A 26364-nucleotide genomic window follows, 5' to 3' on the forward strand; every position below is an offset into this window, starting at 1 on the left:
TGTGTGTTAGTAACAGCAGCCTTGGGAAGAGTGGCAGGGCTGATCTTTCACTGGGGAAATGTGAGCCCAGGCACCTGTCCCCTTGCTATTAGACTGAGCCCAGCCCACACACACCCCACTTATTTATAGATTTGCCCCCCCACACACACATACACACACATAAACACACATCACCACTACCCCCAACTCACCCCTACACGCAGAGAGTATAGAGGATGAGAACGACAATGTATGACAAGAGATAGACTGGGGAATGAGGACAGATGCAGGGGATGAAGAGCAATTGCAAGAGAAAGAGAGAGTATGATGTCGTTGATAAGAGAGAACATATGGACGTCGGGAAGATGAAAAGCAACGGGCACAAGAAAGACACTGAGGGAGAGAAAAGGGGAGTGTGTGGGGGGGAGGCCGGGCGGGTGAGATGGGGAGTGTGTAATTGGATGCGTCCACTTTGTCCATCTAATCTGATCTGGCTACCTCACTTTACCTCAGGACAAGACCTTTGGTATTTGCATCACGCACCTCACGTACACCCTTACATCATCACACTTTTACAAGCCCACCCTCATGATTTTCTCATGCTACCTTTCTTGAGAAATATACTTCTAATCGGACACTTAAAGCAATAATTTGGAACATTTTAACACGAGTTAATGCCCATTTTGCTGACTTTAAAAACTCCACCAAAGTGCTGCGGTAGCACTGTGTTGAGCCTCAGATAATCACCGAACAGAATGTTTACCTCATGCATTTACTTTATGAGCCACTGCAAATAGAAAATCACCAAGCTGCTTCCCGGTATGTGTACGACGCACCAACCCCATGCTTTTGTAACTTCTACCATACTGCCTGGTATATGGATGTGCACGTTTCCCTCTAATGCAAGGCTCTCTGTGTGGCCTAAAGAGCCTGTACTATAGTTCTTCTAGGCACTGCACAGTATCAAAAGTACAAACAAATGAAACAGCAAACACACAGAGTCCATATCTTACTGAATTGCTCCTCCTGAGCACCTCATAAACCTCAAAACGCACACACAAAAAATACACAGTTTAAAAGATGCATTTCTGTTGTCCTGTCTGTTAAAATTAATTTTCGTTCCTAAGGCTATAGGATGGGAGCTCCATTACATGTTGACTGCTTTAAGTGTAGTGTGTCCTGACAAGCACAGGAGATTTTTAGTGATAGCGAAAAAAATTTTGTGATTTTTTTTTTCTTCCTGCTTTGACACTATGTAATGGAGCTTCCAGGCTTTTAAGTTAGTATCATTAATCTTTAAACACAGTGCAACATAATTTAGCACCTTTTGCAAATATTTTTCAATTTTTACTTCATATTTAATGTAGCAGTTCCACAGATTATTTTGATATGATTTGTATTGTAGGCTATATACCAGGAACTGCTTTTTTCCTTTTTAAAAATGTTTTTGATATTTTTATTTTTAAGGGTGGTTTTCGACTGATTAGCACAGACTGTTTAGTGATTCACACAGCTTGATAAAGTCAGAATATAGATTTTCACAATTACTTTTTCCAAAAGGTGCATTTTTTTGACACACTGGAGCTGACAACTTCCTTCAGTCAAAGCCTTTCCGTGGTTGCTTCGAGTGCATTGACCAGCAAGTGGTTCCCTAAACCATTCACTTAGCTTGGCTGCTATTGCAAGATAGCTAGTGTGTTAGTGTGTAACAATCAGCTAGCTAACTGTCGAGTAACTAGTGAATCGTTAATGCACCCTACCCCATCAACAACTACTTCAGAATATCAAAACAAGTTGAGTTGAGGCCACTGGCACCTTTGCCAGTCAGGACATGCGTTCAGTATAGTTTCGAATAACTGCTCTGCTTCCAAAGACTGTGAATGTCACATTCAAAGTGCCCCCTGTAGTTTGATGCCCCCAGATGGCCTTGTATGTGAAGCATTAGGCTTCTCACATGGTCTGCCACATTATTTATTGTGAAGGGATAAAAGACATTGGTGAGTGACACCCCATTGGAAGCGGTCATCTCCAGTCCGAAGGAAGAAGCAGCTGGTGAGAGCCATGGCATTTGATGCAGGGGTGAGTGGAAGGAAGGGAACAGCAGCCCAGCCATATATCATGATGAAAGAGATAGCAACACAGCAATAAAGAGAGAGGTAGAAAGAGTGACATAGAGAGTGTGAACAAGAGCCAGGGATGGCAACAGGAACAGGGGCACATATCCAGCAAGTCATTCATCATTCGGCATTTCTGTCCTCATTCATGTTGGAGCCTTGTGGACCCCAGCAGTCATGACATATGCAACTCCCACCAGAGGAAAACAAGCTCATAACACTGTCCCTTCTCAGTATGTTCATCTTATTGTATCTTATCCCAAGGGGGTCCTCTGGAGCTCAAGGCATCCATGACAAAACACAGAAATGCGACAAAACAGCTGGGCATTTCAACACCCATGCGGGAAAAAAAGCAGCAAAGATGCTCACGGCCATACAAATAAGGAAAATGAAATCCTCAACACATCTTAAAATACGATAACCTTATTTACGCCATTGTAAAGGATGAGAAGAGCCTATCTGATGCTGCCGCGGTGACGCAGACGTCTGGCAGGTCATGACACGGGGGTGTCCTGAGGCACAGGTTGGCATGGCGACGGTGACAGGCGGCTGGCCCGCCTCCAAAGCTATGGCATTCTAGATTGAATTTCCAGCAAACCCCCCCTATCAGCCACCGGCTGCCCTGCCTTGCTCCCCACCTTCCCTTCGCCCCCCTCAGCGCCTGTGGCCCTGTCCTAACGGATTGTCTCGCGCCTTTGAAGTGCCGAGGGAATCCGATTTGAGCTGGCCCTGCTAAATTGTTACACAGCCAGCCAGCCCTCCGTGATCTAATCAGCCAGTTGCGTGCTGTTGATTGTAATTGGATGAATTCCCTCGCAGGCCGTTAGGGAAGCAGGGAACGGCGGTTCGGGGAGGGTCACCGGGCCCCAGGGATGAAGACAAATAGAGGAATTACAGGAACCAGAGATGAAGATGAAGGGGGCGATGAAGAGATGAGGGGAGGCTGAGCAGCGTCTCAATGGCCCATTAGGAGACAAGGGCCTGACAGGGGAAAAGGTAAAGCTGGCCAGCCGTCTGATGAAGGAGATGGCACCTCAGTCTGATAAAAGATCAGATTACACTGGCCTCAATTCAAATTTGAACGAGTTGGAGGATCGCAAATGGCTGAACCTGCGCCCACCTGATGATGGAGAAACTTGAGTCTTGGCTAGGATGAAATGGTTTTGTGTGTTACGACGACATACACACACACACACACACACACACACACACACACACACACACACACACGCGCGCGCGCACACACAAACACACACAGGAAGAGCATCTTGGGAATGCTGAGGCTGGATTGACAGCCTTATACTATGTCAGCAAGGGTCTGGCTACTGGATGCTACTTGGCTTTACAGAGAATCACTTTCAGGCTTTCTTGAGCTGTCACACTCAGTAAAACATCTTTGTCCAGTGGACAAACATGCTCCTCGAGATCAGATCAGTGAGCAGAAGGGAAGAATCTGGAAATATGATATAGATTATGGAGTTATTCTTGTATAGCCTTGAGAGCATGCACAACAGTGTAATGTAGAGACAGCTTATGACACTGTAAAGCATGTGTGCCCATTTAAGGGTGTAATAAAAGGGATACATAAGTTGGTTTAGCAGCAATGCCTTAACCAATTCTTCCAAGTTTCTCAACCAAACCTGGTGTGTTTTGGTGAGACTGACAGACCTGAGATTTGACAAGCTGTTGAAACTGACGTGCCATCTGTCTCTCTCCCCTCCAGGCGGACCTTAGTGCTAACCTGCAGGATGACAGCAGCTTCTTCTATGGTGTTTCCAGTCAGTATGAGAGCTCTGAGAACATGATTATCACCTCATCCACCAAGGTCTGCTCCTTTGGCAAGCAGGTGGTGGAGAAAGTGGAGGTGAGAGGAGGGAGTGCTGGGTACCGATGGTTGTTTTTTAAATGTGAAAAGTCTCTAGCTTTGTTTGTCCCATTTTCACACACCCAGTATTATTGCCACAGTGACAACCACTGAAGAAGACCCCTTCATGCATTTATTGTGCATTTATCCTCAATAAATAAATGGAGACAAAGGTCTTGTGAATGTTACCTGTAGAACCATATAATTCACTGTACCACAAAACTGCAGCTAGTCACCACACCATTCCTCATCTCTTCTGACTGAAAACTAGGACTGGGTATTGGCATTAATTTTTGATTAGGTCCTAGTTGGATTCAATACCAATTTCAATTTGATTTGACTCCATATCAGCTCAGTTGCAATACCATTTCTGCAGCAGTAGCTATAGTGTTGCTTTTGTCCAAGTCTCCTTTACCATCATGATTTTTATATCAAAAATTTTCCTTTAGGTGTGATGGAGCTAGTTTTGGGGAAGGAGCCCCCACCATTGTGCCTTCATAAAAAAACATGTGCTTTAGTAAACTTACATCTGTAGGCTAGTTGTTGAGCAGACATCAGCGGGACTGGAGACATTCTACAAATAACATTTAGCAAAAATCCTCACACATCCACTGAAAAGCAGCTGATTAAAAGGTTGTTCTTAAGATTTTAAGAATCAATGTCAGATCATTTAAATAAAGATTGCGATTAGTTGGAAAATCAATATTTTACCCAGCTCTGCTATAAAGAATGCAAATCAGATTTATTTATTTATTTATTTTTTAAATAATTTCTCCAGGTGTTGTGGGTAAAGTGCAGCAGTAGTTCAGTGACCATGCAGTAAAAACAACTGCTGCAATTGTGCTTCACATTTGTAAACACAGTGTTTTGAGATGGTAAAGCTCCATATTATCAACACTAGGGGGCACTCAGGTGGATTACATGGTAGAGCACGTTCCATGTATCAAGGCCCAGTCTGTACTAGTATTACTGTCACTGCTAAATAACAAAACAAAACAAAACGCACTAGTGTGTGACCATATTTTACTGCAATTCAAGAGACTTGCAACATTTGCTGCTGAATAGATGGGCGTTTTTATCCACCTTAAGGGGTCATGACCATGTCATAGCACCGTTACCCTGAAGAGTGAATAACTGCCTGTGGTGGAGATGGATTCCGGTCAATTACCAGTGATCTGTGGTTAGGACACTGATGTGATTCACAAGTCTCTGCAGCATGACTCACTATTATGTTTCCTGTTAACTAGACACAATACTAACCCTGCCCCCACCCAACACTGATGGATTATACAACACACACACACACACACACACATCCCTTGGTAGAGCCATCTGCTACAGTAGGCCACATGATCATATTTAATGGCTTTATTATTTGATTACAGTTGTCACGAGATATATGTTTATTGTCGTATTTGGCATGCCATACGCTGCATTAAGTATATTATATTGCATATATTACATCTTATCACATAGCTGCTCATATTCAATGTATTAAATTGAGTTTGAGTGGAATATGTTATTTCCCTGTGTGCTTACAATGGATTTCACATTTCATCCTGTAATGTGTTTACCTTTTTTTTTTTCAGTGCAGTATATGTTCTGATATATGGGGCAGTATGCTGAGACAGTGCGTTTTATCTGTCCCTAGACGGAGTATGCACGGTTTGAGAATGGGCGCTACGTGTTCAGGATCCACCGGTCCCCGCTATGCGAATACATGATCAACTTCATCCACAAGCTTAAACACCTGCCGGAGAAGTACATGATGAACAGCGTACTGGAGAACTTTACTATCCTACAGGTACACTCAGAAACCAGGACTGTACACCTGTGTAAGACCTTGTGCTGGGAATTTGGGAGTGCAGCTATTAGGTATTTGAAGAATAAATACAATTTTAAAATGCTCCATTCTTTTTTTTTTTTTTTTTTTTTTTTTTTTTTTTTTTTTGAAACACTGATAGAATAACATTGCTACTTTAGTGTGACAAAACTTAGGAAGGTAAACACCTGATCTCATTCACCGCTGGTTTTTGCAGACCACATTATCTCTGTTTCTATAGTTATACAAAATATTTGGATAATTTGCTTATGCAGGACTATTTGTGATGAGCGTATGAAGATGCACGCACATATATAAATATTTATTCTAACCTTTGCGAGTCTGAAACTGATGTTGGCAAAGGTGTGAATTGTGCATTATCATCATCATCATTCTAAGTGATGAAGCACAGGCCCACTTAGACAGTCAGTTTGCCTGAAAATTCTTTGTAAAAAAGTGTATTTTTTGAATGAAACAGCAAAATTGTTTTTAAATGAATGTGGTTGCGCTAGTACGTTACAGTACCTACAGGTGACCATGCCTGACCGTTAACCAGCAGATGTGAACAGTAAATTTTGCTGGTGTTTGAGAGAATTATAAGATTTCCAAATAATCCGTTCTGTTTTGAGTTGGACTTTTCTGAATGGACTGACGTGCTCCCCAGAGAGCAAAGACGAAGAGGGAAGTGAACAGAATGGAGTGTGTCACCATAGTAACAAAGTGGTACTAAACACCAGGGTTCAAAGACATTGGTGTCTCTTCCACTGGCGGCTGCATTCCTGCTGGCCAGGGAACAATGACCATATTGAGCCCACACTGACGACTACATGGCAGCATGTCATTAGGCCTCTCAATGGACTGATTTAGTTCATATTAACTATGAACAGGGCTCATTACAGATGTGCATACACACACACATATGTACGCACACACACACACAGACAGACACACACAAAGATGCAGACTACAAATACAGACACACTGCAAGGCTGAGCACAACGTGTCGATGACATGCTTCATGTAACAAGTGCTCTATTCAGGGATACAGGGAGCAATTGAGCATAATGAATTGATGAGGGTTGTAGGCTTGTTTTATGCCTGTTACATTTCCACGCTGTTCTCGGAAGATTATGCTACACATTGTGCTGTGTTTGCAGTTAGAAATCAGCTTTGTTTGTCAAATAATAGAACAACATCAAGGCTAGAAATATCAGTTTATTCTTGCTTTAAAATGCTGTTTTAGGTAACTCAATGGTATCTCATCACTGAAGTCTAATATAACAGCACATTTCATAGAGCAAAAAATTCCAAGCCACGGAAATGACATTTTTTTTAATAAATAAAAATGTGTCATTCCTGTATAAGTGAATGATCATGAGACAGATCAGATCATACAAGTGAATGATCATATGAATAAACTTATAAGATAACTGACTATAAAGAGCTGCTGGCAATGATGTAATTTTGTTATCTTTGACAGCAGAGAATTACAAGCATATGCCTCTGTCATTAGATTTTAATGTAATTAATGTACTATTTTTGCATGACATTAATTTTATTTACATTTGTGCAAACAAACTTACTCCATAATGTGGGAGTGACATAATCGTATGTGCAGAGATGTGCATGCTTTAAAATCCAACTGTTGATCAGCATTTATATGGAAAACACCATCATTTTTAAAAAAATATATATATCAATTTTAATTATGTTTGTATATATATATTGTTTATATATAATATACATACATCTTTTTGTATTATGTATACAATTTATATTATCATATTATGTCCGTAGTTTCAAGTAACTTGTCTGACACTGATACTACACACTAGGATGATGCTGATGTATTGGATCAATACTGGCCTTTTATTAAATTTTGGATAATGGCCAGTCACTGTTGCTGGATGTTCTTCCTTGACTGCAGCTAACAACCAGTAAAACATTGAAATTTAAATTTTGATTTTTTTCCCCCACATTTTATTAAGTCATTAGATTGTTAAATAATTTATTTGTATATTAACTGTTCATTTAAAGCCCTAATGTATCCCCTCCCCTTGCTACTCTTCAAAGCTTTGCTAACCCTAAAATAATTTCATTATTTTAGCATTGAATATTTGTAGAATCAGCATCAATATTATCAATCAGTATCAATATTACATCAAAAATTTGTTGCAGAGTTTTATGCTGGCTTGTTTTTATGTGGGTAAATTCCTTTTCCCAACCAAACATCACTGAACAGTGTGGGTTCTGGTAGATTCCAATGAGTGTTTGTCATTATTCTTGACACTTAAATGAGTTAACAGAAACAATCAATAGATTAATTGTCAATGAAAATTATTTATTAGCTGCAGCCCTACTGAACAGGATGGTCTGTGTTTCTCTACAGGTGGTGACAAACAGGGACACACTGGAGACCCTGCTGTGTATAGCCTACGTCTTTGAGGTTTCCACTAGTGAGCACGGAGCACAGCACCACATTTACAGGCTAGTCAAGGACTGACGCAGTCTCATGGCTCGAACTTATACACTATAGACCCATTGTAGCACCTCAGCAAGCAACAACAACACTAAACAATGGACTACTTCCTCTGTAAGCTGAAAGCTGAAATCATACAAGTCGCAAGTCAGGACCCAGAGAAGCACTGGCTGTGTCAGCGTGCCCAGGAACACCACTTAAGGAAGAGGTGGATATGGGACTGTGGAACCTGAAACAAGCTTTGTGTGAATAAGTGGCAAGAATAAAGAAGAGGACCATGATATACTATGGCCTCTATACCAAAGGAGCCAAACTTAGCCGACAAGATGTTGCATGAGAAAGTTGTTGTTGGTGGTGGTTTTCATCTCATTTTACTAGTGCTTGTTTTGATTTAGATTCCTTTTACACACATGTATGTGCAGGGGGAGGTCTGCTGCAGGTTTATGAGGAGTTTAGCTGCCCAAGGGTGCCATCTAGTGACATCAAGTATGAATAACAGTGGAAATAAAGTCTAAAGTAGATTGAAAATCCCCCAGTTGCACATCCATAAAATATCACTGTTTTTGGTGCCAATCTTTTGTGTTATTTGAGCAACATAATTATGTACAGTGCCACATCCATCTCCTCTAAACAAAGTTATAAAAAATAAGAGGCTAAAATGATGATTAAAAAGAGCTATTGTATTCACTTTGTTTGATGTTTAATGTTTAATGTTTCTTGTATTGTCTTACTGTTTTTTGATTGAAAAACAATCTGACTACAAAGGCACATAATAACACTGCTAACTTGAACCAGATTTGGGTCTGTCGGCTGAATACAGACTTGTCTGTAACTGTAACTTGCCCTGAAGTGTCAGATGAAAATACAAGTGTTTCTTTACATAATGCTTGTCTGTTGCTGAGTTTTGCATTGTGTGAAATCTGTTCTGAGTCATTGTGCCATGTGGCTGTGTTAGTGTACTTTTAGTGATATCGAGTCAGTATTATCAAGTGTGCTGGATTTTATCTAATCACATGCTTTGTTTGATTCACTAGGCCCTTGTTACCAAAACTTAGTTATTCTGTAGTTTAGAGGTGCCAGTGATGGGCTACTTAGAAACTGGCACTATTGAGTTTCAGAGTAGAGTTTTTATATGTCTTGCTAACCTCAAACCATTTGATTGAACACCAGAGTATTTAGTCCCATCTGGAAGGGCACAAATTCACATAAACACACTCATGATGCAAAGTTATTTAGAAAATAGATATTGACACATTTAGCACCAACTGTCTTCTGAAATCCAGCTATCTGGTGGCTCCAACTTATTTGTAAAAGGAACTAAAAATGAGAAAGGAGCGTATTGCACATTAGTTATCTCTGAGTAATCATTCAAAAAATATAAGTTTTTTCTGAAATCAATCTTGCACAGCACAGCAGCTCTGTTTAAAAGCAAAGGGGAAGCACAGTAGAAATTGGGCCAAAATATAGGATACTGGGTAGTTACATATACAAAGTCAAAAACAGTTATGCAACAAATGCAACTAAAGAAAATCTATTTGCATTATAGATAATAGATGTCAGATATTTGGGGAACACCTGGATGCTCAGTTTAAATTTCTTACTTGCTATAGGAAGGGAGAGATTTTCAAGGGCATATTGTACAACAGAAGTAAACGTTGCCATCTAGTGGTGTTGAAACATCATCATTTTCTAAAACCATCTTCCACCACACTTCAATCGAGCAGCTTAGAGGAAAAGTCTAGGACTGGGCTGAGCACTTTGAAGTTAAGTCAAGTGGTTTGACTTTAGCAATATGCATGAAAGCTCTATTCTGAGGCTTGGCAGCCAGTAGTGGTGTCAGTGCCAGTTCCCATGTGATCCACCATTGGCAGTTCCAAACCCAAGACTGATTATGAGTTTTGGTGTGAAGTGTTCACTGCAATGGAAGCCAAATCCAACTGGGGCACAGGCCAGAGACTTGACTGGTAGGTCTAAAGTGGCTGGTTTTCTGAGTCACTCTAGCTCCATCAGTCTTTCAGTATTTTCCTTCTATCCACAGAGCTACAAATGAAAAGTTACCAGAACACCATAAATCCACTTTGGAAATAAAATCATACCCATTTTGGAAAAAGATCATTCAGTATTTATAAGCAGGGCTCCCTGGAAGAAGAGATCTTGTATCTCGGTGGGATCTTCCTGGCTAAATAAAGGATAAATAAAGTAAAACATATGTGGAGTGTAAAAAGTGTTGTTAATGCAATTTTCTGCACAATCTGTTAGAATTGCCTATCTTGTTTTGGAATGAAACTTCAATTGTAAATTAACACTGCACTCCATGAAGTCTCTACTGAGGGCCTTTCAACCCCTCGGTGGAAACTGAGAACGCAGCACTGTGATGGATAGGCAGGCTGACAATAGGCGACAGAGACGGCCATACAGGTGGAGCAAACCAAAGCCCAGGAGCAGAAGGCTTATTCTCATAATCCCTTTTGGAAGAATCCAGACAGATTGCTACAATTGTGGCAATCCATTCTCAGACGTCTACCCAAAACTGAAAACAGACAGGTTTTTCACAGCTGGAACAAAGGCTACTGAAATTCCCGGAGAGGACCTACTTCCTGTTGAGACTAAGGTACATTTTTGTGAGCTTCACTTTGAGTGCCTCATGGTAAAGCAATTTAAAGCTGCTCTGTGCAACTTTAAATTAAGTCCTCAGTCCTTGCACTGAACAAAGAAAAGAAGAGGAATGGTTTGCTTATTTGCATCAGCCATTTACACTGGAAATGTGCAGTTTAACGTTTGATATATATAGAGATATAGAGATACATAGATAGATGCAGATATACAGATATATGTAGATATAGATATATATACATACACGCACATACATATATACATACATGTATACATACATAGATATACGAGTGTGTGTGTGTGTGTGTGTGTGTGTGTGTGTACAAAGTCACCCAAATCCTTTCAACAGCAATGGTCATAAGACTCATTTATGAGTGGATTACATAGTTGCAACACATTTACAGTGTAGCACTGATCTAGAATTTAAAAAGGATATTTTAGTAAGGTTGAGGGGGGAAAATGCCTCAAACAACCTCTAACAAATATATAGCATATAATATAAATATAAATATAAATAGCATTATATTATCTAAAAAAAAATCCCATTATATTTCTTAAGTGTGTCTGTGGTTCGAATAGTGATCATAGAAAGTTATCGAAATGGTATTACTAACACGTTCCTTTAATAATCCTACATTGACTTATAGGAATCACTATTGTACAGTCATTACAATGATTCATTCATTCATTCATAGATTTTCTGTGCATATTTTCCTAATGGCAAGTTTTGATGTAACATCAGGGGCTTTGTCGAATGTATGGCGGGGAGATGCAGATAAAGAAGAAATTTGGCACATCCTGGACACCTGAGTCTACTCTCCACCTTCTCTAGGTGCGTGGGTGTGACACACCTGGAGAGGGCACCAGTAAAACCAGACCACTGGCTTGACTCCATGCCCGCAAAACTTCAAGAATCAGCCCCGCGGATCGTGTCAGACATGTACATTCTTTGCTCTGATTATAATTTAACATGCTTTGATTTACATTACGCGAAATGAATGTCCCATGGGGTTTGCTGACGGTTTTGAGTTTGGTGTACCACACCGAATCGAGGTGCTCGCCGACCTCTTACTATAAGAACTGCTGGATTCGACGTTTCCCCGGGATTTTCATCGATATTGAGGAATCTCAGAGGAGAGGAGCGCAGCTTTTAAAGTTTTACCAAGAGGAGACCGCGCTGAAATGCAGCCGGACGTGTTGCCTAACAAGAAACTGTGAGTATTAAAAAAAAAAAAAAAAGTCCACTAGGCATGTGCTATTCTTTTTCATTATACTCTGGCTCCTGCGCAAATTTGCAGCAGATGTGTATTAGGCCTATGTCTTCACTGATCCCCTACAGATGCATCCCGAACTGATTTACTGTCTCTTTCCCTATCTATAGTTTCCTGCAATCTGGCAATATTTCACTATGACACCATTCAAGACAATGTGAACTGTTTCCACCTGCACTGTCCAACGTTAGAGAGCTGCATTCTCAGCCACAGCGGCAACGTTGTTCTTTACAATATCACAAAGGGTGAGTGAACCCATAAGCTCCTTAATGGCATGCTAGAATTTTTTTTTTTTTTTTTTTTAAATAAATTCTTAAGTTGTCTGTAACAGACATTTCTTTTATCACAGTTTGTCAAGTTATTGCCAGAGCTTACTTAGTATTGCTGTAGTACTTAGTATTACTTACTATGTATACTTAGTATTACAAAGTATTTTTGAAAGTAGCTATACATTTAATAACTTACATTATATGATAACACAAGACAACATAAGACAAGAAATAATCAGGAAAGACATTAGTGCACTATATTGATCCCCAAGGAAAAATTAGTAGTCTTTCCTTGCATAATAATCATAGCCTAATACTAAATAAGTAAATAAATGAATAAATAAATAAATAAATAAAGATAATCATTAGACAAATGATGAAAAACAGCTTGTCATTTTAACTTTAGCATCTTAACAAATTAATTCCACATTTGATACTCTGAATAATATGCATACTTGGAAACAAGAAAAAACTATTGATTTGAGAGTATTATGAAAAGTCTGGCTTATAAAAGTCTTAGAAAAGTCTGGTTATACAGAACTGTGTCAACATAGAGAGAAAAGAAAAACCCAAGAAGAGCCATGGGTCATGAATGCTTTCATGTCTAGGTGTGGATCCTGATCTGTTGGTGTTTGGAAAATACTTCGCATCCAATGTGCGTGTGTTACCACACCTCTACACCCGCGTCAACGCCTCAGAGCCACTGCCTTCAGACAAGCGGCAGTTCAACCGGCCACCCCGTCCCCCTGCCCCACCTCTGACTCCAGCACCCACGGTAAAACCCCCTACCACATCAACAGCGCCCCCCACCACCGCCACCACAGTGCTGCAGAGCACCAGTCAGCCTGCAACACTGTCAACAGCTAAGACCGCTCTGTCTTACCAAACCCTGGAGACCCATGCACATACAACAGTTACTGCTCCAGCACCTGTTCCCACCACCTCCATCTCTCCTCCATCACCCAGCACTACAAACCCTCCTCCATCCACCACAGCTGCCACCACCCTTGCCCCTTACACTGCCCAAACCACCCCTACCTTTCCCTCCATCCTGGAAGTGACCACACAGCCCTCCACTGCCACTCCCACCCAGCATGACACCTCCAACATCTCTGAGGTGGCCACCAGCCCTCCAACCTCCATGGCCCTTATGGCTAACATTGAAAGCAGCAAGCAATACCCCAATGACACCAAGGGCTACCTGGGGAGGAACCACACTGCAGGGAGTGAGGGGGGGCAGGCTGGCAGTGGAGAGGACACTCTCGGGGGCTTGGGACCCGGGTGGCATGTGGCTGCCCACACCCTCCTGGTCGCAGTGGCTACCTGCGTCACAGTGTTGCTGAGTTGCTGTTGTTCCATTCTGGTGGTAGTGAGTTGGAGGGGCAGGAGGAAGAGGAAGGGACGCTACCGCACATCCTGGAGAGGGAAAGGGGGTTCCATGCGTCTAATTAAGTATGTTCTGGTCAGGGAAAGCTCTTGAAAGTGTGGGGTGGAGTCAGTGTGGCCAAAAAGTGTCTGGAACTGATCATTTCCTGCTTTTAAAGTTGCTCACCAGATTGTTTTCATCAAGGAATCCAGGATGAGATCTCTGAGATGATACGTTTGAATTTTAATTTTTATATTACTATAAAATGACAATTTGTGCAGTTTACGGCATTATTACGGATTATTCTAATAGCATGATGTAGTTTTCATAACCATTTCTTTAGACAAATAGGAATGAAAATGTACTTTCTGCCGCTTGTGAGACTAAAAGAGCATCAAACTGACTGGATAGAGTGAGGTCCTTACAGATCAGGAGAGAGCTCTTGGTAAACAAAAACAGGTACATATAATTTAGTGTGTGCCAAAACCATTAAGCCCAGTTGCTGTGGGGAGTTTGGTTTCACTTGTGAGGCAATAGCTTGCGACAGAAGAGCCAGTGCTTTCGGCAGCGGTGACTTGTCTTAAGAAAGGTGATATGATGTCCATTTGGCAGACCTACATTTTGATGCACTTCAATGAGCTCCAACTGATGTTGATGCCAAACTTCAAGGACTTTGCCCCCTTGTCCTCCTAATGGTGGTTTCCGAGCAAGACATGCTACAACAACAATCCCATGGTTGTTCAGATAGTCAAAAATACACTTTGTGGGGGTGATGATGGTATATCTTGGGCCGTGTGTCATTCAGTGTTTCAACCTCCTGCACTCCTGCACATCTCCCCAGTGCATTGGGTTTCTCCTGACCTAAAAGTGCATGGACCACAGACCAAAGCTCTTTAAGAAGGGTTTCAGCTGCAACTGAATATGTCCTTTCAATAGGGTGCCTATCTTCACCCAGTTAGTGACAAGAGTAGGATGGGGAGTGATGTTGGGGTAGGAGCTGACTTAATGGGCCTAATGTTAAGGGCTGGGTGATACATCAATATTACATGGATATCATGAGACTAGATATCATCTGGGATTTTGTACATCTTCTTTATCTTTATCTAGGTATTTGGACAAATTTATCATGATATTTGATTGTGTCCATATTGTCAGCCCTACCAATATTACATTAAAGCTTTTATCATTGTGCATAAGAAGTTCACACAGCTTTCCAATTTCAAAAATGAAAATAAATTTATTAACAATGCAATGAGTACACCGGAGGCTTTCAGTGATGTACTGAATGACAGCCTTACAGAGGTAATATATATTTGCATGACAAAAAAGTCAATTTCAGAAAATAAATACAAGATGTAAGACCCAAGAAGTTTTCATATTCTGATGTAAAATCATAATCTTGTGTACAGCAAGGTCTTGTTTTTGATACTCGGATGGAGTTGATCACAAAAAAGATGGTTGGATGCAGGATAAACCTTTTATTATAATCTTTTTGTGTATTTTGATTGACCCTTTTACAAGTGTGAATGCATATGTACATAAAGATGTTTTACAGGTTAAACACTTTCTTGACTGCCTCTCTGTACTGGAGCATGGTGCTCTCGCTGTCACCTTCATTCTTCAGTCTAGTGACTGAGTCCTTATACTCCTGGACCTCTCTTCTTGACAGCAGCTCCTCTCGCAAGGCCTTCCCTTCACCTTCCCCTGCCACCTTCATGCGCACCAACATATCCAAGATATTCTTCTGGGATGGGCTATCTTCCCAACTATACTCCTCCATGTCTGCCACAGTTTTCTCAGCCTCCCAAGCCTCTATTTTCTGTAGGAGAAAAACAAAAGTATTGGCTACTTTAACACACAGTCACTGCACATGGATAATCTGACCAACTTGATTTAAGACAGCTTTAACTGTAACAGAGGATAAACTGTATTTTGGAGTAAATTTTTGGAGTAAATGTTTTGATGTTTCAGTGTGATTGTGTAATATTACTTTACTCTAGTCTGGCTAAGGTATTTACATGGGGTCACTTCATTTTTAAATGTGAGCAAATACGTTCTACCGAACAGTAAACATACTGCTAAATAGATACATTTTTGTAGTGGAGGATTTATCTGTTTGTGTCTTAGGCAGCTGAGATTAAGGATCATGTGTACATTAATCCTTCAAGGGTCTGGTTTGGCCCGGAGTTTGGAACACAGTATAGCAACAGAGGTAAATTATGGCAGTCCCTGGTCACCCCATACTCCTTTGATGGTACTCTCACAGAGATAGTATTTCTCCATATGTGGTGCTCCCTCTGCTGCCTGTCTAGCTGCCATCACATTCCCTTGGGAACAATAAGCACCATTATGCCGCAGCTTAAAGCAAGAGAGCAACAAAGCTGAGGCTCTGTTGCTCTCCAGGTGTTTGAGGTTAATGACCAATATTACAGCTGTACACATCTGATCCAACATTACTGCTGCACATATCTGATCCATATAACATTCAGTCTGGATCCATTCTAAATCCTTGATTATGGCTGGGAATAGATCAGCAGAAAGAAGAGAGGACATCAATGATTTGGCACACACTGCTTTCTTCAGGATAATAAAAAATGATCTAGAGGAGGATGTCAGCTTACTAAAATGAAAACATAGTTTTAGTTTTAGAGCAAAAACATTTTGTACAACAGGGCTATCTTCAAAAGGGAAGGTTTTACAAATTATCCTCATACATGGAGGTTTTTATATTTTCTTTTAAAAGGCTACATAAACTACATAAACCTTACTAAGTTAGATACTGGAAAGTGGAAAGGCCCCAGTCTTTTTCTTCTTGCTGTTCTGGGTTTGATACAAGCAGAAGTAAATAATGAAGTGTTGACAGTTCTGACACCATATCTGTCATTTCATCCATCTCTAAATGGTTTGGCCAACAGACAGAAAATTTGATGATGACAGACTTGCCAGGAAACCAATGGCCACCTGTTTTCATCATTCAGGAGAACATGTCCAGTCAGATCTTATTCACATTTTCAGTTAAGGGAAAATGGACATAATGGGACAAAAGCAAATGCCTCTTGTGCCTCTTGCACTAACTCCCCTTCCCCTTCCCCACCTGAAGGAAGCAGCAACCAAGTCGAGCGTTGGCCTGGATTAGCAAACAGTGGAATTAGCAGGCAAGGTCCGTCTCCCTGAGTGGGGAGATAAAATCACCTCAGTGGCTGCTAACAATCAGCTTCTTTGTGGGCTAGCGTTACTACCTGAACGCTACTCCACTCTCACAGCTTCCACAAGCCTGCTGGACAGCACTGTGCCACCTATTGTGTGTCCGAAAGGGCAATGGACACTGTTCCGCTTCCTGGCTCGAACATCATCCTCTACTGACAGTTTTAAAAAAAAAAAGGATTTTTTTTTTTTTTTTTAACATGACTAAACCTTGACTGGAAAAGCTCCCAAAGACCGCAGTTGCTCAACAGGGGGAGTCCTTTGGTTTCCTGTCCTTTGGCTGCAATTTCATGCGAACAGTGCCTGGGCTGGTGACCTGGTGTGATGTGGCATGGTCGACTGAATGTGAATGGGTGTCAGGGTCAGTACCTGATAGGGGAGTCTGTTTTCACCTGTCTGTAGAGAAATGTCAATGTGACAATACTGCTGTTTACCACCCCTCTGCCCATTCAACTCAGATACTTCTCTAATGGGCTTAGTGTCTCACACCATGAGGGTAAGACAGACAAGAATTCCCTGGGTAAAAGGAACTGTTCAATGCTCTTGGCTCTATGGACTGGTAAATGTCAGAAAAGAAGCAAGTGAGCAAATGGTCTTTCCCAGAATTTTTTTGTCAATTTAAAAAAAAGGGAATTAACATGTACTCCAGATGTTCTTTATGTACAAAAGTGTATTTGGAGGAAAAAATTGCAAGGCACATCCAAGAGTAACATCTATTCCAAACAAAAGGCGATAAGAGCGAGTGAGTGACATGATGCGTGGCATGACAAAAACCAACAGCATCCAGTTGTTTCAGTGAAGATGCCCACACCTGCAGCCAGCATCAGAAAGTGTCATGAGTGCTGCCGCTTTGGGTAAAAAAAAAACAACAAAAAACAAAGGCACTTTGTATTTCAGCAATATGTTGGGCAGATGAGTTGAAACTGAAACACTCCGGGACATATAGAGAGACAACACACACTTAAAAAAAAAAAAAAAAAACTTGTTTTGCAGAAAACTAAATGCCAGAAAATCTTGTGACACAGAAATGGACACCAATATGCAAAGTTATTGGTCAAAATGCAGAGCTGTGTTTTATAGCACCACCATGTGGTCAAATGCTATAATTAATTAATTTATTTTTTGCCAGAGAAGAAGGTGAGACTTCAAACTCACGGGCTGAATTTGGCTGATGCATCTCCTATAGTTTTGGAGATCCAGACACTTTTACAGCAGAGGAAGAAATCATCTGATCTAAAAGAACCTCTTCAAATGGTAAACACAACAAACGAAAGTGACACTGGGCCATCGATAGAGGTGACGGCAAAGAGAAGCTGCGTTCTCAATGAATGCGTTCTTTTTTAAAGAATTGGAAAGGCCAGTATACAAAGAGAGTGTCCAAGCAAAAGGTCAAAGCCACAGGAAACCTCGGAAGAGAGTGAAATTGACATGGAAAAGGCACAGCTGTCTCAGCCAACCCTGGTTAGGGTTTGTTGGGACATAGGTGGGATCTGAGGTGGATCTATGAATGGGTTAGGCCTAAAATATTCATGACCTGGCTGAAAGGCAATAGAAAAGTCCTGCAGTGTTCTTTTACTACAATGGCCTTTTGTATATCCAAACCCTTGACCATGAGAGCTGACTAAGAAGGATCAGGTATCTACAGTTCATCAGCAGCTTTTGTATTTGTTAAACTATCACTAGATTGTATCAGGTTGTTTGCCACAGTGTACAACAACAAATTAATCACAAATTTGCAGTGGTTGCGACTTCATTGCATTTTAAAAAGGGTACACCTTGGTTGTGATGGTCAGCTGCTCAACAGGAACATTGATGGACAGCCCATTCATAGCAGAGTAGAGGAAAACCAATTAACTAACGAATGAACTCACCCAAGACTCGTGGTAGAGGACAGTTAGAAGGTACATGGCATAGTCATAATTCTGCTGTCTCAATGGGCAGCTGGTAGAGAGAAAGGGGTGGGTTAGAAAGTCAGTACACTTTGTGTTTTTCCTTTATTTATTGATTAGATAAGGTCATTTTGGTTGAGTAACCACTACATTTTCAGTATACCGAGTTTACCTGTCTGTTGTGATGGTGAGGATATCAGTGTCTCTGCAGTATCTCTCCCCAACAAGTCTGAGCATCTTCTTCCGTGCGTGGTCATCCAGGTTCAAACTAGAGAGTTTCACCTGTCATGATGACACAATATATTAACATTACATTAACATAAAGCAGGAAGTCATTTTTTTCCAATAATAAACACTCTACATAAATCTCTAAGTCCTTTACCAAATAAAGCATTATGACTGATGCATTATGTATATCTATTGCTGTCTGTGCTTAGGCAAAACGAAAACCACAGACATTACTGAAAAAAATAAATCACTGTATAGAGCTCTGATTGTGTTGCTTAAATCCCTTTACTTTTGACAGATTAAATCACAACAGATATGTTGTGCCTCAGAACAACCTACGTAGTAGATATATGGAAAACAAGATTACATCATGATTATATTGCTGCTCGTGGTTTCAGAATTACATAACGTTCACATGACACTGTAAATGCATGCATAGGTAAAATGACAACAAAAAGGTGGGGTGAGACAGTGGTGGCTAGACAAGTGTATTAGTACAGCAAGACAGTTCAGTGGTTATATCTGCTGCCTCTGGATTGGCACATGTGCTTTAACTGGCCTGGGATCCTTCCTGCCTAAATCCTGCCTGTATCAGCCCACTTTCCCTCACTGCTTTCCTACAGTCTAAATACACAATAACAAAACTAAAGGTGAGTGGACTACGCACTTTCCACATCTGCAAAAAAGGCACATATTGCTCCAACTTTTTTCAGCCTTATCCAAGTGTTACCAGTCTCTATATGTGTTTTGTGTATATGTAAATGTGTATGTGTGTGTGTATGTTTGTGTTTTAAGGGTAGATCTGAATACATTTTGGCTAAACTGAGAATGGAGGACCAAGCTTGCTCCAGCTAAGGTCAGGCCCAGTCTGTTTTGTCTGGACTCGGACCCCTGCCTGGCTCTATGGGATTTACCCAGTGTTCTATCTTGATTCTGCCTAATCCACCAGGATTAATGACTGAATAATTCCTACCTCGATGGCGTAATCTAAGGCAAAGTGTCAGTGGAGCAGATGGCTGGTGTTTTAGGGTAAAAAACTGCATATTTCCAGGTGGGAAAATGAAAATGGCAAAATTGTAATTGCTAAGGTTGCTGTCAACATGTTTTGGAGCACACAGGCCAATGTGACGGACTGTTGTAAAAAACATGCAGCCTCACCCAAAGGTATAAGAGGTTTGTACAGAGTAGAACAAAAGAGAACACTATCGTCTGCATGTGGAATATGAGAATAGAATATAATGTCTTCATATGGAGCAGTTGGCTCAGAAACTAAAACTAAACATTTTATTTTTTTCTTTATTTTCATTTCTTATATCAAAATTAAGCATGTTTTTAAAGACAGGAAAACCATTGTCGAATCAACTGTCATATCTGTGTCTGACAATGGGGATGTTCTGGACTCACATGCAGCCCTAAAGCAACTCAACGCAGTTGATCATTACGCCTTGAGTTTTATTACAGAAAACACATTTCATACTAATCACTGTGAATTGTATGAGGAGGTACGTTGGACCAGAGTAGTAACAAAAAACTTACCTCTTTCTATTTGTAAGGGCCTTGACTAAAATTTCCTCAATAGTTGACATCACTTCTCAGTTTTAAACCCACTTTTCATCGCACCAGCTCTCAAGACTGGCTAATGCTTCCAGTATTGTGCACCTTACAACTAGAACGATTTACAAAAGATTTTAAAGATGGAACATCCCATTCCATTAGGTGGACGTAATTACAGAACTATTTAATGATGTTTGTGAGTGATGTTGAGTTTAATGTTATGTTTGTCTTTTCATGTTTTGCTGCTGTCTCTCTTGAAAAAGAGATCTCAATCAGGATAAAATATTGCCCATAGTTACTGAGCAAATAAAACTTAATAGCAGCAGTACATGTTGAAATGTAATTGCTCAGACTCTCATCTCTGTAGCATTTGGGCACCGCTGTCTAGGCTTAAGATCACTGTTGCTGACACTGAAGACTTACCTAAAAATGTCACTGATACTTCATTTTGGCAGGCAATTACACTTGTCAGTAAATCTCTAATCTCATTTTACACATCATGCCTCTCCTCTCTTGACTATCTATGAATCAGAGGTATGGGATTCAAGTCACAGTCATGATAGTAAAATGGAAAAATCAAGTCCACACCTTTTTAGAGAAACTGGATGAAATAAAGGGGACAGCAGGAAAACTCACTTTGAGATGAACAACACGAGCCTTAGGATTTCTGACAGAGAGGCCAGCAGACACATAGTCTGTGCTCTGTATTTTGATGGGGAAATGCTCGTCACATTTGGCACTGGTGTCCAGGCCAGAGGGCCACTCCGTGCAGAACACTAATGGGAGAGAGAGATGCATTCATCATCAACAAGAAGATATACGCATCGTTCGGTAAATACAAAAAACAATGACTGCTGAACTAAAATACAAAATGCCTTTGAGGTGCTTTTCTAATTTTAACAAGGGGCTTACGTTTCAAAGCTTCACAGTGCTTCTTAATGGCTGCCGGGGTCAAATGCAGGAAGTTTGGTATCTGAAAGAGTGAGTGAAAACTGCTTGGAGAAATTATATTCAAAAACATGAACACAGCTTAAAATTTTTTTTTTCTAAAGAGCACTGCTAGATTCCATTGTACAATGATTTCAAAAGGGTACAATAAAAAATGAAAATTATATCTATGCTGTTCTTTATTTTGGATTAAGTGTACAATGTAGTTTTGGCTGTTGAAAAACTATGGTAAATTGGAAAAATCAATGCTGATTATTGAGACAAAGCTCTCATAAATCCTGACTTACTGTAGCCATGTGTTTGGGATTAAGCATCACATTTGTGAATAGGAAACATTTAAAAACTACAATTTTCAGCAGTAATCCAAAACTATTCAACTATTCAACTTATCCAAAACTGTTAAAATCAGCATGCATATAGCTCCAGTACGTGAAATAATCTGTTTAGCCCCCCCGTGGCAGACTGAGTGAATGAAATCAATATTGCTAGGCTGCACCCCAGGGTTCCAGCTGTCATGGGTGAAGGTAGGGGATCGGCAGGTGGCCTGAGGCCAGATGGAGCAGCTGGTGTCTGGACACAGCAGCTCAGTAATCCTGGCACAGTGAGAGAGCCATCAAAGCCACGCAGCAAAGTGGAAAGCACTCTAAACAATATTGCAGGAGTGCTGCCCTGCAGGACTGGTACACTTGACTCAACTTGTCATTCTGAATAGGGAATACTAGTGGAGAGTGCTAAGATATATCCAGTTTCATTTGAAAAAGACAGTCAGACAGACTCACAGACAGATGTCAATATGGACAAAAGTATTAGGCCACACCTTGTAATCACTGGATTCAGGTGGTTCATTCAGTCCCATTGCTACAGGTGTAGAAAATCAAGCACCTAGCCATGCAGTCTGCCTTTACAAACATTTGTGAAAGAATGGGTCATTCTAAGGAGCTCTTAAGGCTCTTAATGAGAAATCTTCATGCTTTAGTTTACCAAGACATTTTGGACAACTCTATGCATCCAACTTTGTGGGAAGAGTTTGGGGAAGGCTCTTTTCTGTCCCAACATGACTGTGCCCCAGAGAACAAAGCAAGTTCCATAAAGGCATGGACTGGGTGAGTTTGGTGTGAAAGAACTTGACTGGCCTGCACAGAGCCCTGACCTGAACGTCATCCAACACATTTGGGATGAACTAGAATGGAGCTGGGCCCTCTCGTCCAACATCAGTGTCTGATGTCAAAAAAGCTATGCTGGGCAAGAATTCACACAGACACAATCCAAAATCTTATAGAAAGTTTTCCCAGTAGAGTGGAAGCTACTATAGTTGCAAAGGGGGGATTGACTCCATATTATTGCCTATAGATTTAGAATGGGATGTCATACAAGCTCTTGTAGGTGTAATGGGATGGCCATATAGTGTATATAGACAGATAGAAAGATAGATGTTAAGCTCACAGTCAACTGAATGATACTAAGTCAGGTAAACGATTGTTTTGACTATAAATATATGAGATTGTTTATTAATTACAAACTGATAACTGATTAAATTTACCCACCTATAGCTTTAAAAATACAGGGTGCAAGCTCTTCTCTTTCTTAAGACTGATATCACTTTCCAAGATTATGACTTTTTAACAAGTTGAGTATTTTCTTTAAATGTTTAAAATTTCAATACAGGATCCCTTGAGGTATTTAAACACCATTAAATGTATGTACACTGATGAAACCTTGTGTGAGCTTTACTCTGAATTTTTTGAACTCTATGATTTTGGCTTGGTAGTAGACACAGGCATGCGCACACAGGAATTTAAAACCAGAAGCACCTGTATGCGTTAAATACTGATCCCTAATTAGAGGCTCCATGCCAAATCAGCAGTGATAAACCCAAACCTTGATCAGCTCCAAGTTGCCCTTCTTCTCTGGGGGAACTCCTCCTTTCACAGGGTAGCCCATGCGCACAGGTAGAGGGACAGAGCCCGGTCTGAAGGGGGCTGCTGCTGGGTAAACTGCAGTCCAGTCCTGATCCACTGCCATTTTTTCTGTCCTGGGCTCCCCTGCCTGGTACCCAAAACCACAGACAACACTTTACTTTGGAAAATTGATGGAATAACCGTTACCATTTGTCACAGCACCATTACAACCATATATATATATATATATATATATATATATATATATATCATTAAAATCATTACCATGACTTAAACATCAGCTGATGATTGAAATTATAATCCAGTTTCCTGGTTAGGAATTATGTGACTGGTGTTAATCTAAGCCTCAGAGAACAGATACAAATGCAATAGACTTACATTTCTCCTTGGTTTTCTGGCAGGGCCTCCTCTATTGCCTCTGTCGGGAAGTCCTGAAAATGATGTTTATTATTTATCATGTTTGCAGTTTAAGCAACCTGTTTTTCCGTTTGACAGTACACACACCTTTCATGTCATGTGCAGAATACGCAAACAGATGCATTTTAGACCACAGAGAATGTTGGGTGTCTGTGTGTGCGTAATTTATGATGGGAACAGAAAAGGTGACTTCCAGGTAGTGAGACAGTGGTAAATAGTAAGATCACTCGTTTTGCCAGGACCCACTGCCGCCTCTGTAACGATCCCTGAGGGTCCGCAGACCCCAGCGTAGGAACAACCGCATTACACAACAGCTACTTGACATGGTTTCTATCTATCTGACGGGGGCAGGTCAGCTGCAAATGCTAGACCCATGATTAACAACAAAACATCGTGGTCGGTAAAGGATTAACATGAGCAGAACAAGCTGTGACAGCTAGCTTAGCAGACAGCTAGCAACTGCTAGCTGCCATGCTGGGGTAGATTCCTAAACTGTCATTTTCTTTCGAAGCAGCAGTGAAACTCACCTCTGCCTCCATGAGAAATGTTTGTAGACAGGGCTGTGGCATATGTTAACCTGCTCAGTGCGCTATGTAGTCCAAGGCCAGTGCCATTTAGTCGACGTAAGGACAAAAATGCCTGACTTGTGTGTGCAGCCATGTTTTTGCAGAGGCTACGGAATCGTGCAAAGGACAACCTAACTGTTTCGCGAAAAAAAGACAAATAGAAATGTGTGCGTGTTTAGTGCCCCCTGCTGGTGATATGGCGCATATCAAAAGCCATGCGCTCAAAGCTTGATATGAGACAAAATATAATGGGACATCTGTCAGACAGGGGCAGTGTGTCATTAAACGATGCTGCCAAGCCATTTATGCGTGACAAGTAACAGTGAAAGGATCTTGAGCGTCCTTTAATGAAATACAAACTGTGTGTTATTTAAAGTTCGCCCTCTCGTAAATGTCTTTCACACAGACAACCGTATTTTTTGTATTAATCTTAAATCTGCTATTGACACGACAGTGTTACATAATACACTTCATATGTCGCTTTACAAAGGGAAAAATGTCACGTTTCTAATAACTTTTTTATGTGGCTGTTATTATCCTTATTTACAGTGTCACTGGCCGCGCGTGACATGGAACGACTGCGCGACACCGTCCACGTGCGTCCAGCAGCCGCCTCACCGCCAGCTGCTGCAACATGTGATGCCTTCAAGTTCTCCGTGGGGGCTCCTACCTCAGAGATTGCGGGACGTATTGACTTTTTCAACAGCTGTTTGCGACTGCCCATCCGACAAGAAGCGTCCAACCACAGCTTACATAAGCACTGTTGCTTCTGCCTCAACAGCATCACTCTGAAATGTTTACATTCATTTGTTCATTTCGGCTCAAGCATCTGGCTGGAATCACCGTGACTGGCATGAGGCAAGTAATGCAATGTGTTGTTGGTGGGAAACCCAAAATGAAATTAAGAACTTTAAGACTGCATGTTTGTTTTCATGTGTAATAGTATCCATTGTAAAATTATTATAGACTAATCGCTGTACACATGCGGTTATTGTATTGACATCTGTGTACTGATATGCAATACAGTCTATGCAAGGCACGGCAACTATTTTAGAGCACATTTTCATACATAAAATGCAATTCAATGTAGAAAAAAGTGCAGTACAAAGAAAAGTGTAGAGATAATTTAACGACAAGAGAAAATTAAAGCCAGACAACAACAACAAAAACAGAAAAAAAAATTGCCTCTTGCAAGTTATTGGGCAATTAAAGTATTTTTTTGGGGGGTAAAATGAGTAGAAATAGCCTTACATATTTTTTGGTATGTGATGTTTTATGACTGACGATTTTAGAAATACAGAAGCAGAGAATCCCGGGGGCTGAAAATCCATAGTAGGCATGTAAATATAAAGCGACATAAAGTTAAAGACAAGAAAAACTGGAAAACAATTCGATTTTTTTCTTATTCGTTTCACTTGTGCATCAAACACAAACGTTCCTCTGTTTCATATTTTATAAATATGACCTAAAACATGTACCGTTAGTTCAAATAGGCGATCCATCCATTTTCCATAATAGTTAATAATAGCATATTTTGATAATGTTCTTTTACTTTTTAATTTTATTTTTTCAAATTAATAACTTTTTTCGGGGGTGGAGGAATTTTCATATGTAGCGTCTTTAGAAGTGGTCATGCAAAAACCCACCATGCATTTCAGCCACTAGAAAACTCCCTATCTCCCAGTACACCTTTCACACATGCACTCTTGGTATTTCCAACGCGAAGTGAAGGCAACATTTTCTGCGATGCACTTCAAAGGGACAAGTCGTACGAACAGCGAGCGGTGTAAAAAAAAAAATTTCCCTGGCGGTTTCGGAGTCATATGTATGTTTTTGCACCCTTGGAGATATTAATTGATGAC

At 40.7% G+C, this 26364-nt stretch overlaps 3 protein-coding genes across 4 annotated transcripts in view; 2 read left to right on the forward strand and 1 right to left on the reverse strand.

Annotated features, from left to right (window-relative positions):
* Positions 1 to 9101, forward strand: part of tead4 (TEA domain transcription factor 4) — a 38780-nt gene extending 29679 nt beyond the window's left edge. Inside the window, exons 10-12 of the mRNA XM_030053669.1 lie at positions 3817 to 3957; positions 5609 to 5761; positions 8169 to 9101. Of these exons, the coding sequence (XP_029909529.1) occupies positions 3817 to 3957; positions 5609 to 5761; positions 8169 to 8282 (408 nt within the window). The 3' untranslated portion in view covers positions 8283 to 9101. The remainder of the gene's footprint in view (positions 1 to 3816; positions 3958 to 5608; positions 5762 to 8168) is intronic.
* Positions 9102 to 11865: 2764 nt separating this feature from the next.
* Positions 11866 to 13953, forward strand: mansc4 (MANSC domain containing 4). The gene is made up of 3 exons (XM_030054583.1): positions 11866 to 12085; positions 12253 to 12387; positions 13020 to 13953. The coding sequence occupies exons 1-3, from the start codon at positions 11866 to 11868 to the stop codon at positions 13889 to 13891; spliced, it is 1227 nt and encodes a 408-aa protein (XP_029910443.1). The 3' UTR covers positions 13892 to 13953.
* A 1034-nt stretch (positions 13954 to 14987) lies between these two features.
* On the reverse strand, positions 14988 to 24632 carry mrps35 (mitochondrial ribosomal protein S35). Of its 2 annotated transcripts, XM_030054404.1 has the most exons (9): positions 24464 to 24632; positions 23898 to 23950; positions 23479 to 23646; positions 21565 to 21625; positions 21289 to 21428; positions 19043 to 19152; positions 18853 to 18922; positions 16872 to 16947; positions 15432 to 15596 (listed from the first exon to the last, which is right to left on the reverse strand). In XM_030054404.1, the coding sequence occupies exons 1-9, from the start codon at positions 24594 to 24596 to the stop codon at positions 15574 to 15576; spliced, it is 834 nt and encodes a 277-aa protein (XP_029910264.1). In that variant the 5' UTR covers positions 24597 to 24632; the 3' UTR covers positions 15432 to 15573. The 2 variants fall into 2 exon arrangements, with proteins under 2 accessions (XP_029910263.1, XP_029910264.1); XM_030054403.1 differs by lacking the exon at positions 16872 to 16947 and having other exon boundaries at positions 14988 to 15596.
* Positions 24633 to 26364: the final 1732 nt, after the last annotated feature.

The sequence above is a fragment of the Myripristis murdjan genome, chromosome 6, assembly GCF_902150065.1.
Source record: "Myripristis murdjan chromosome 6, fMyrMur1.1, whole genome shotgun sequence".
NCBI classification, from domain to species: Eukaryota; Metazoa; Chordata; class Actinopteri; order Holocentriformes; family Holocentridae; genus Myripristis; species Myripristis murdjan.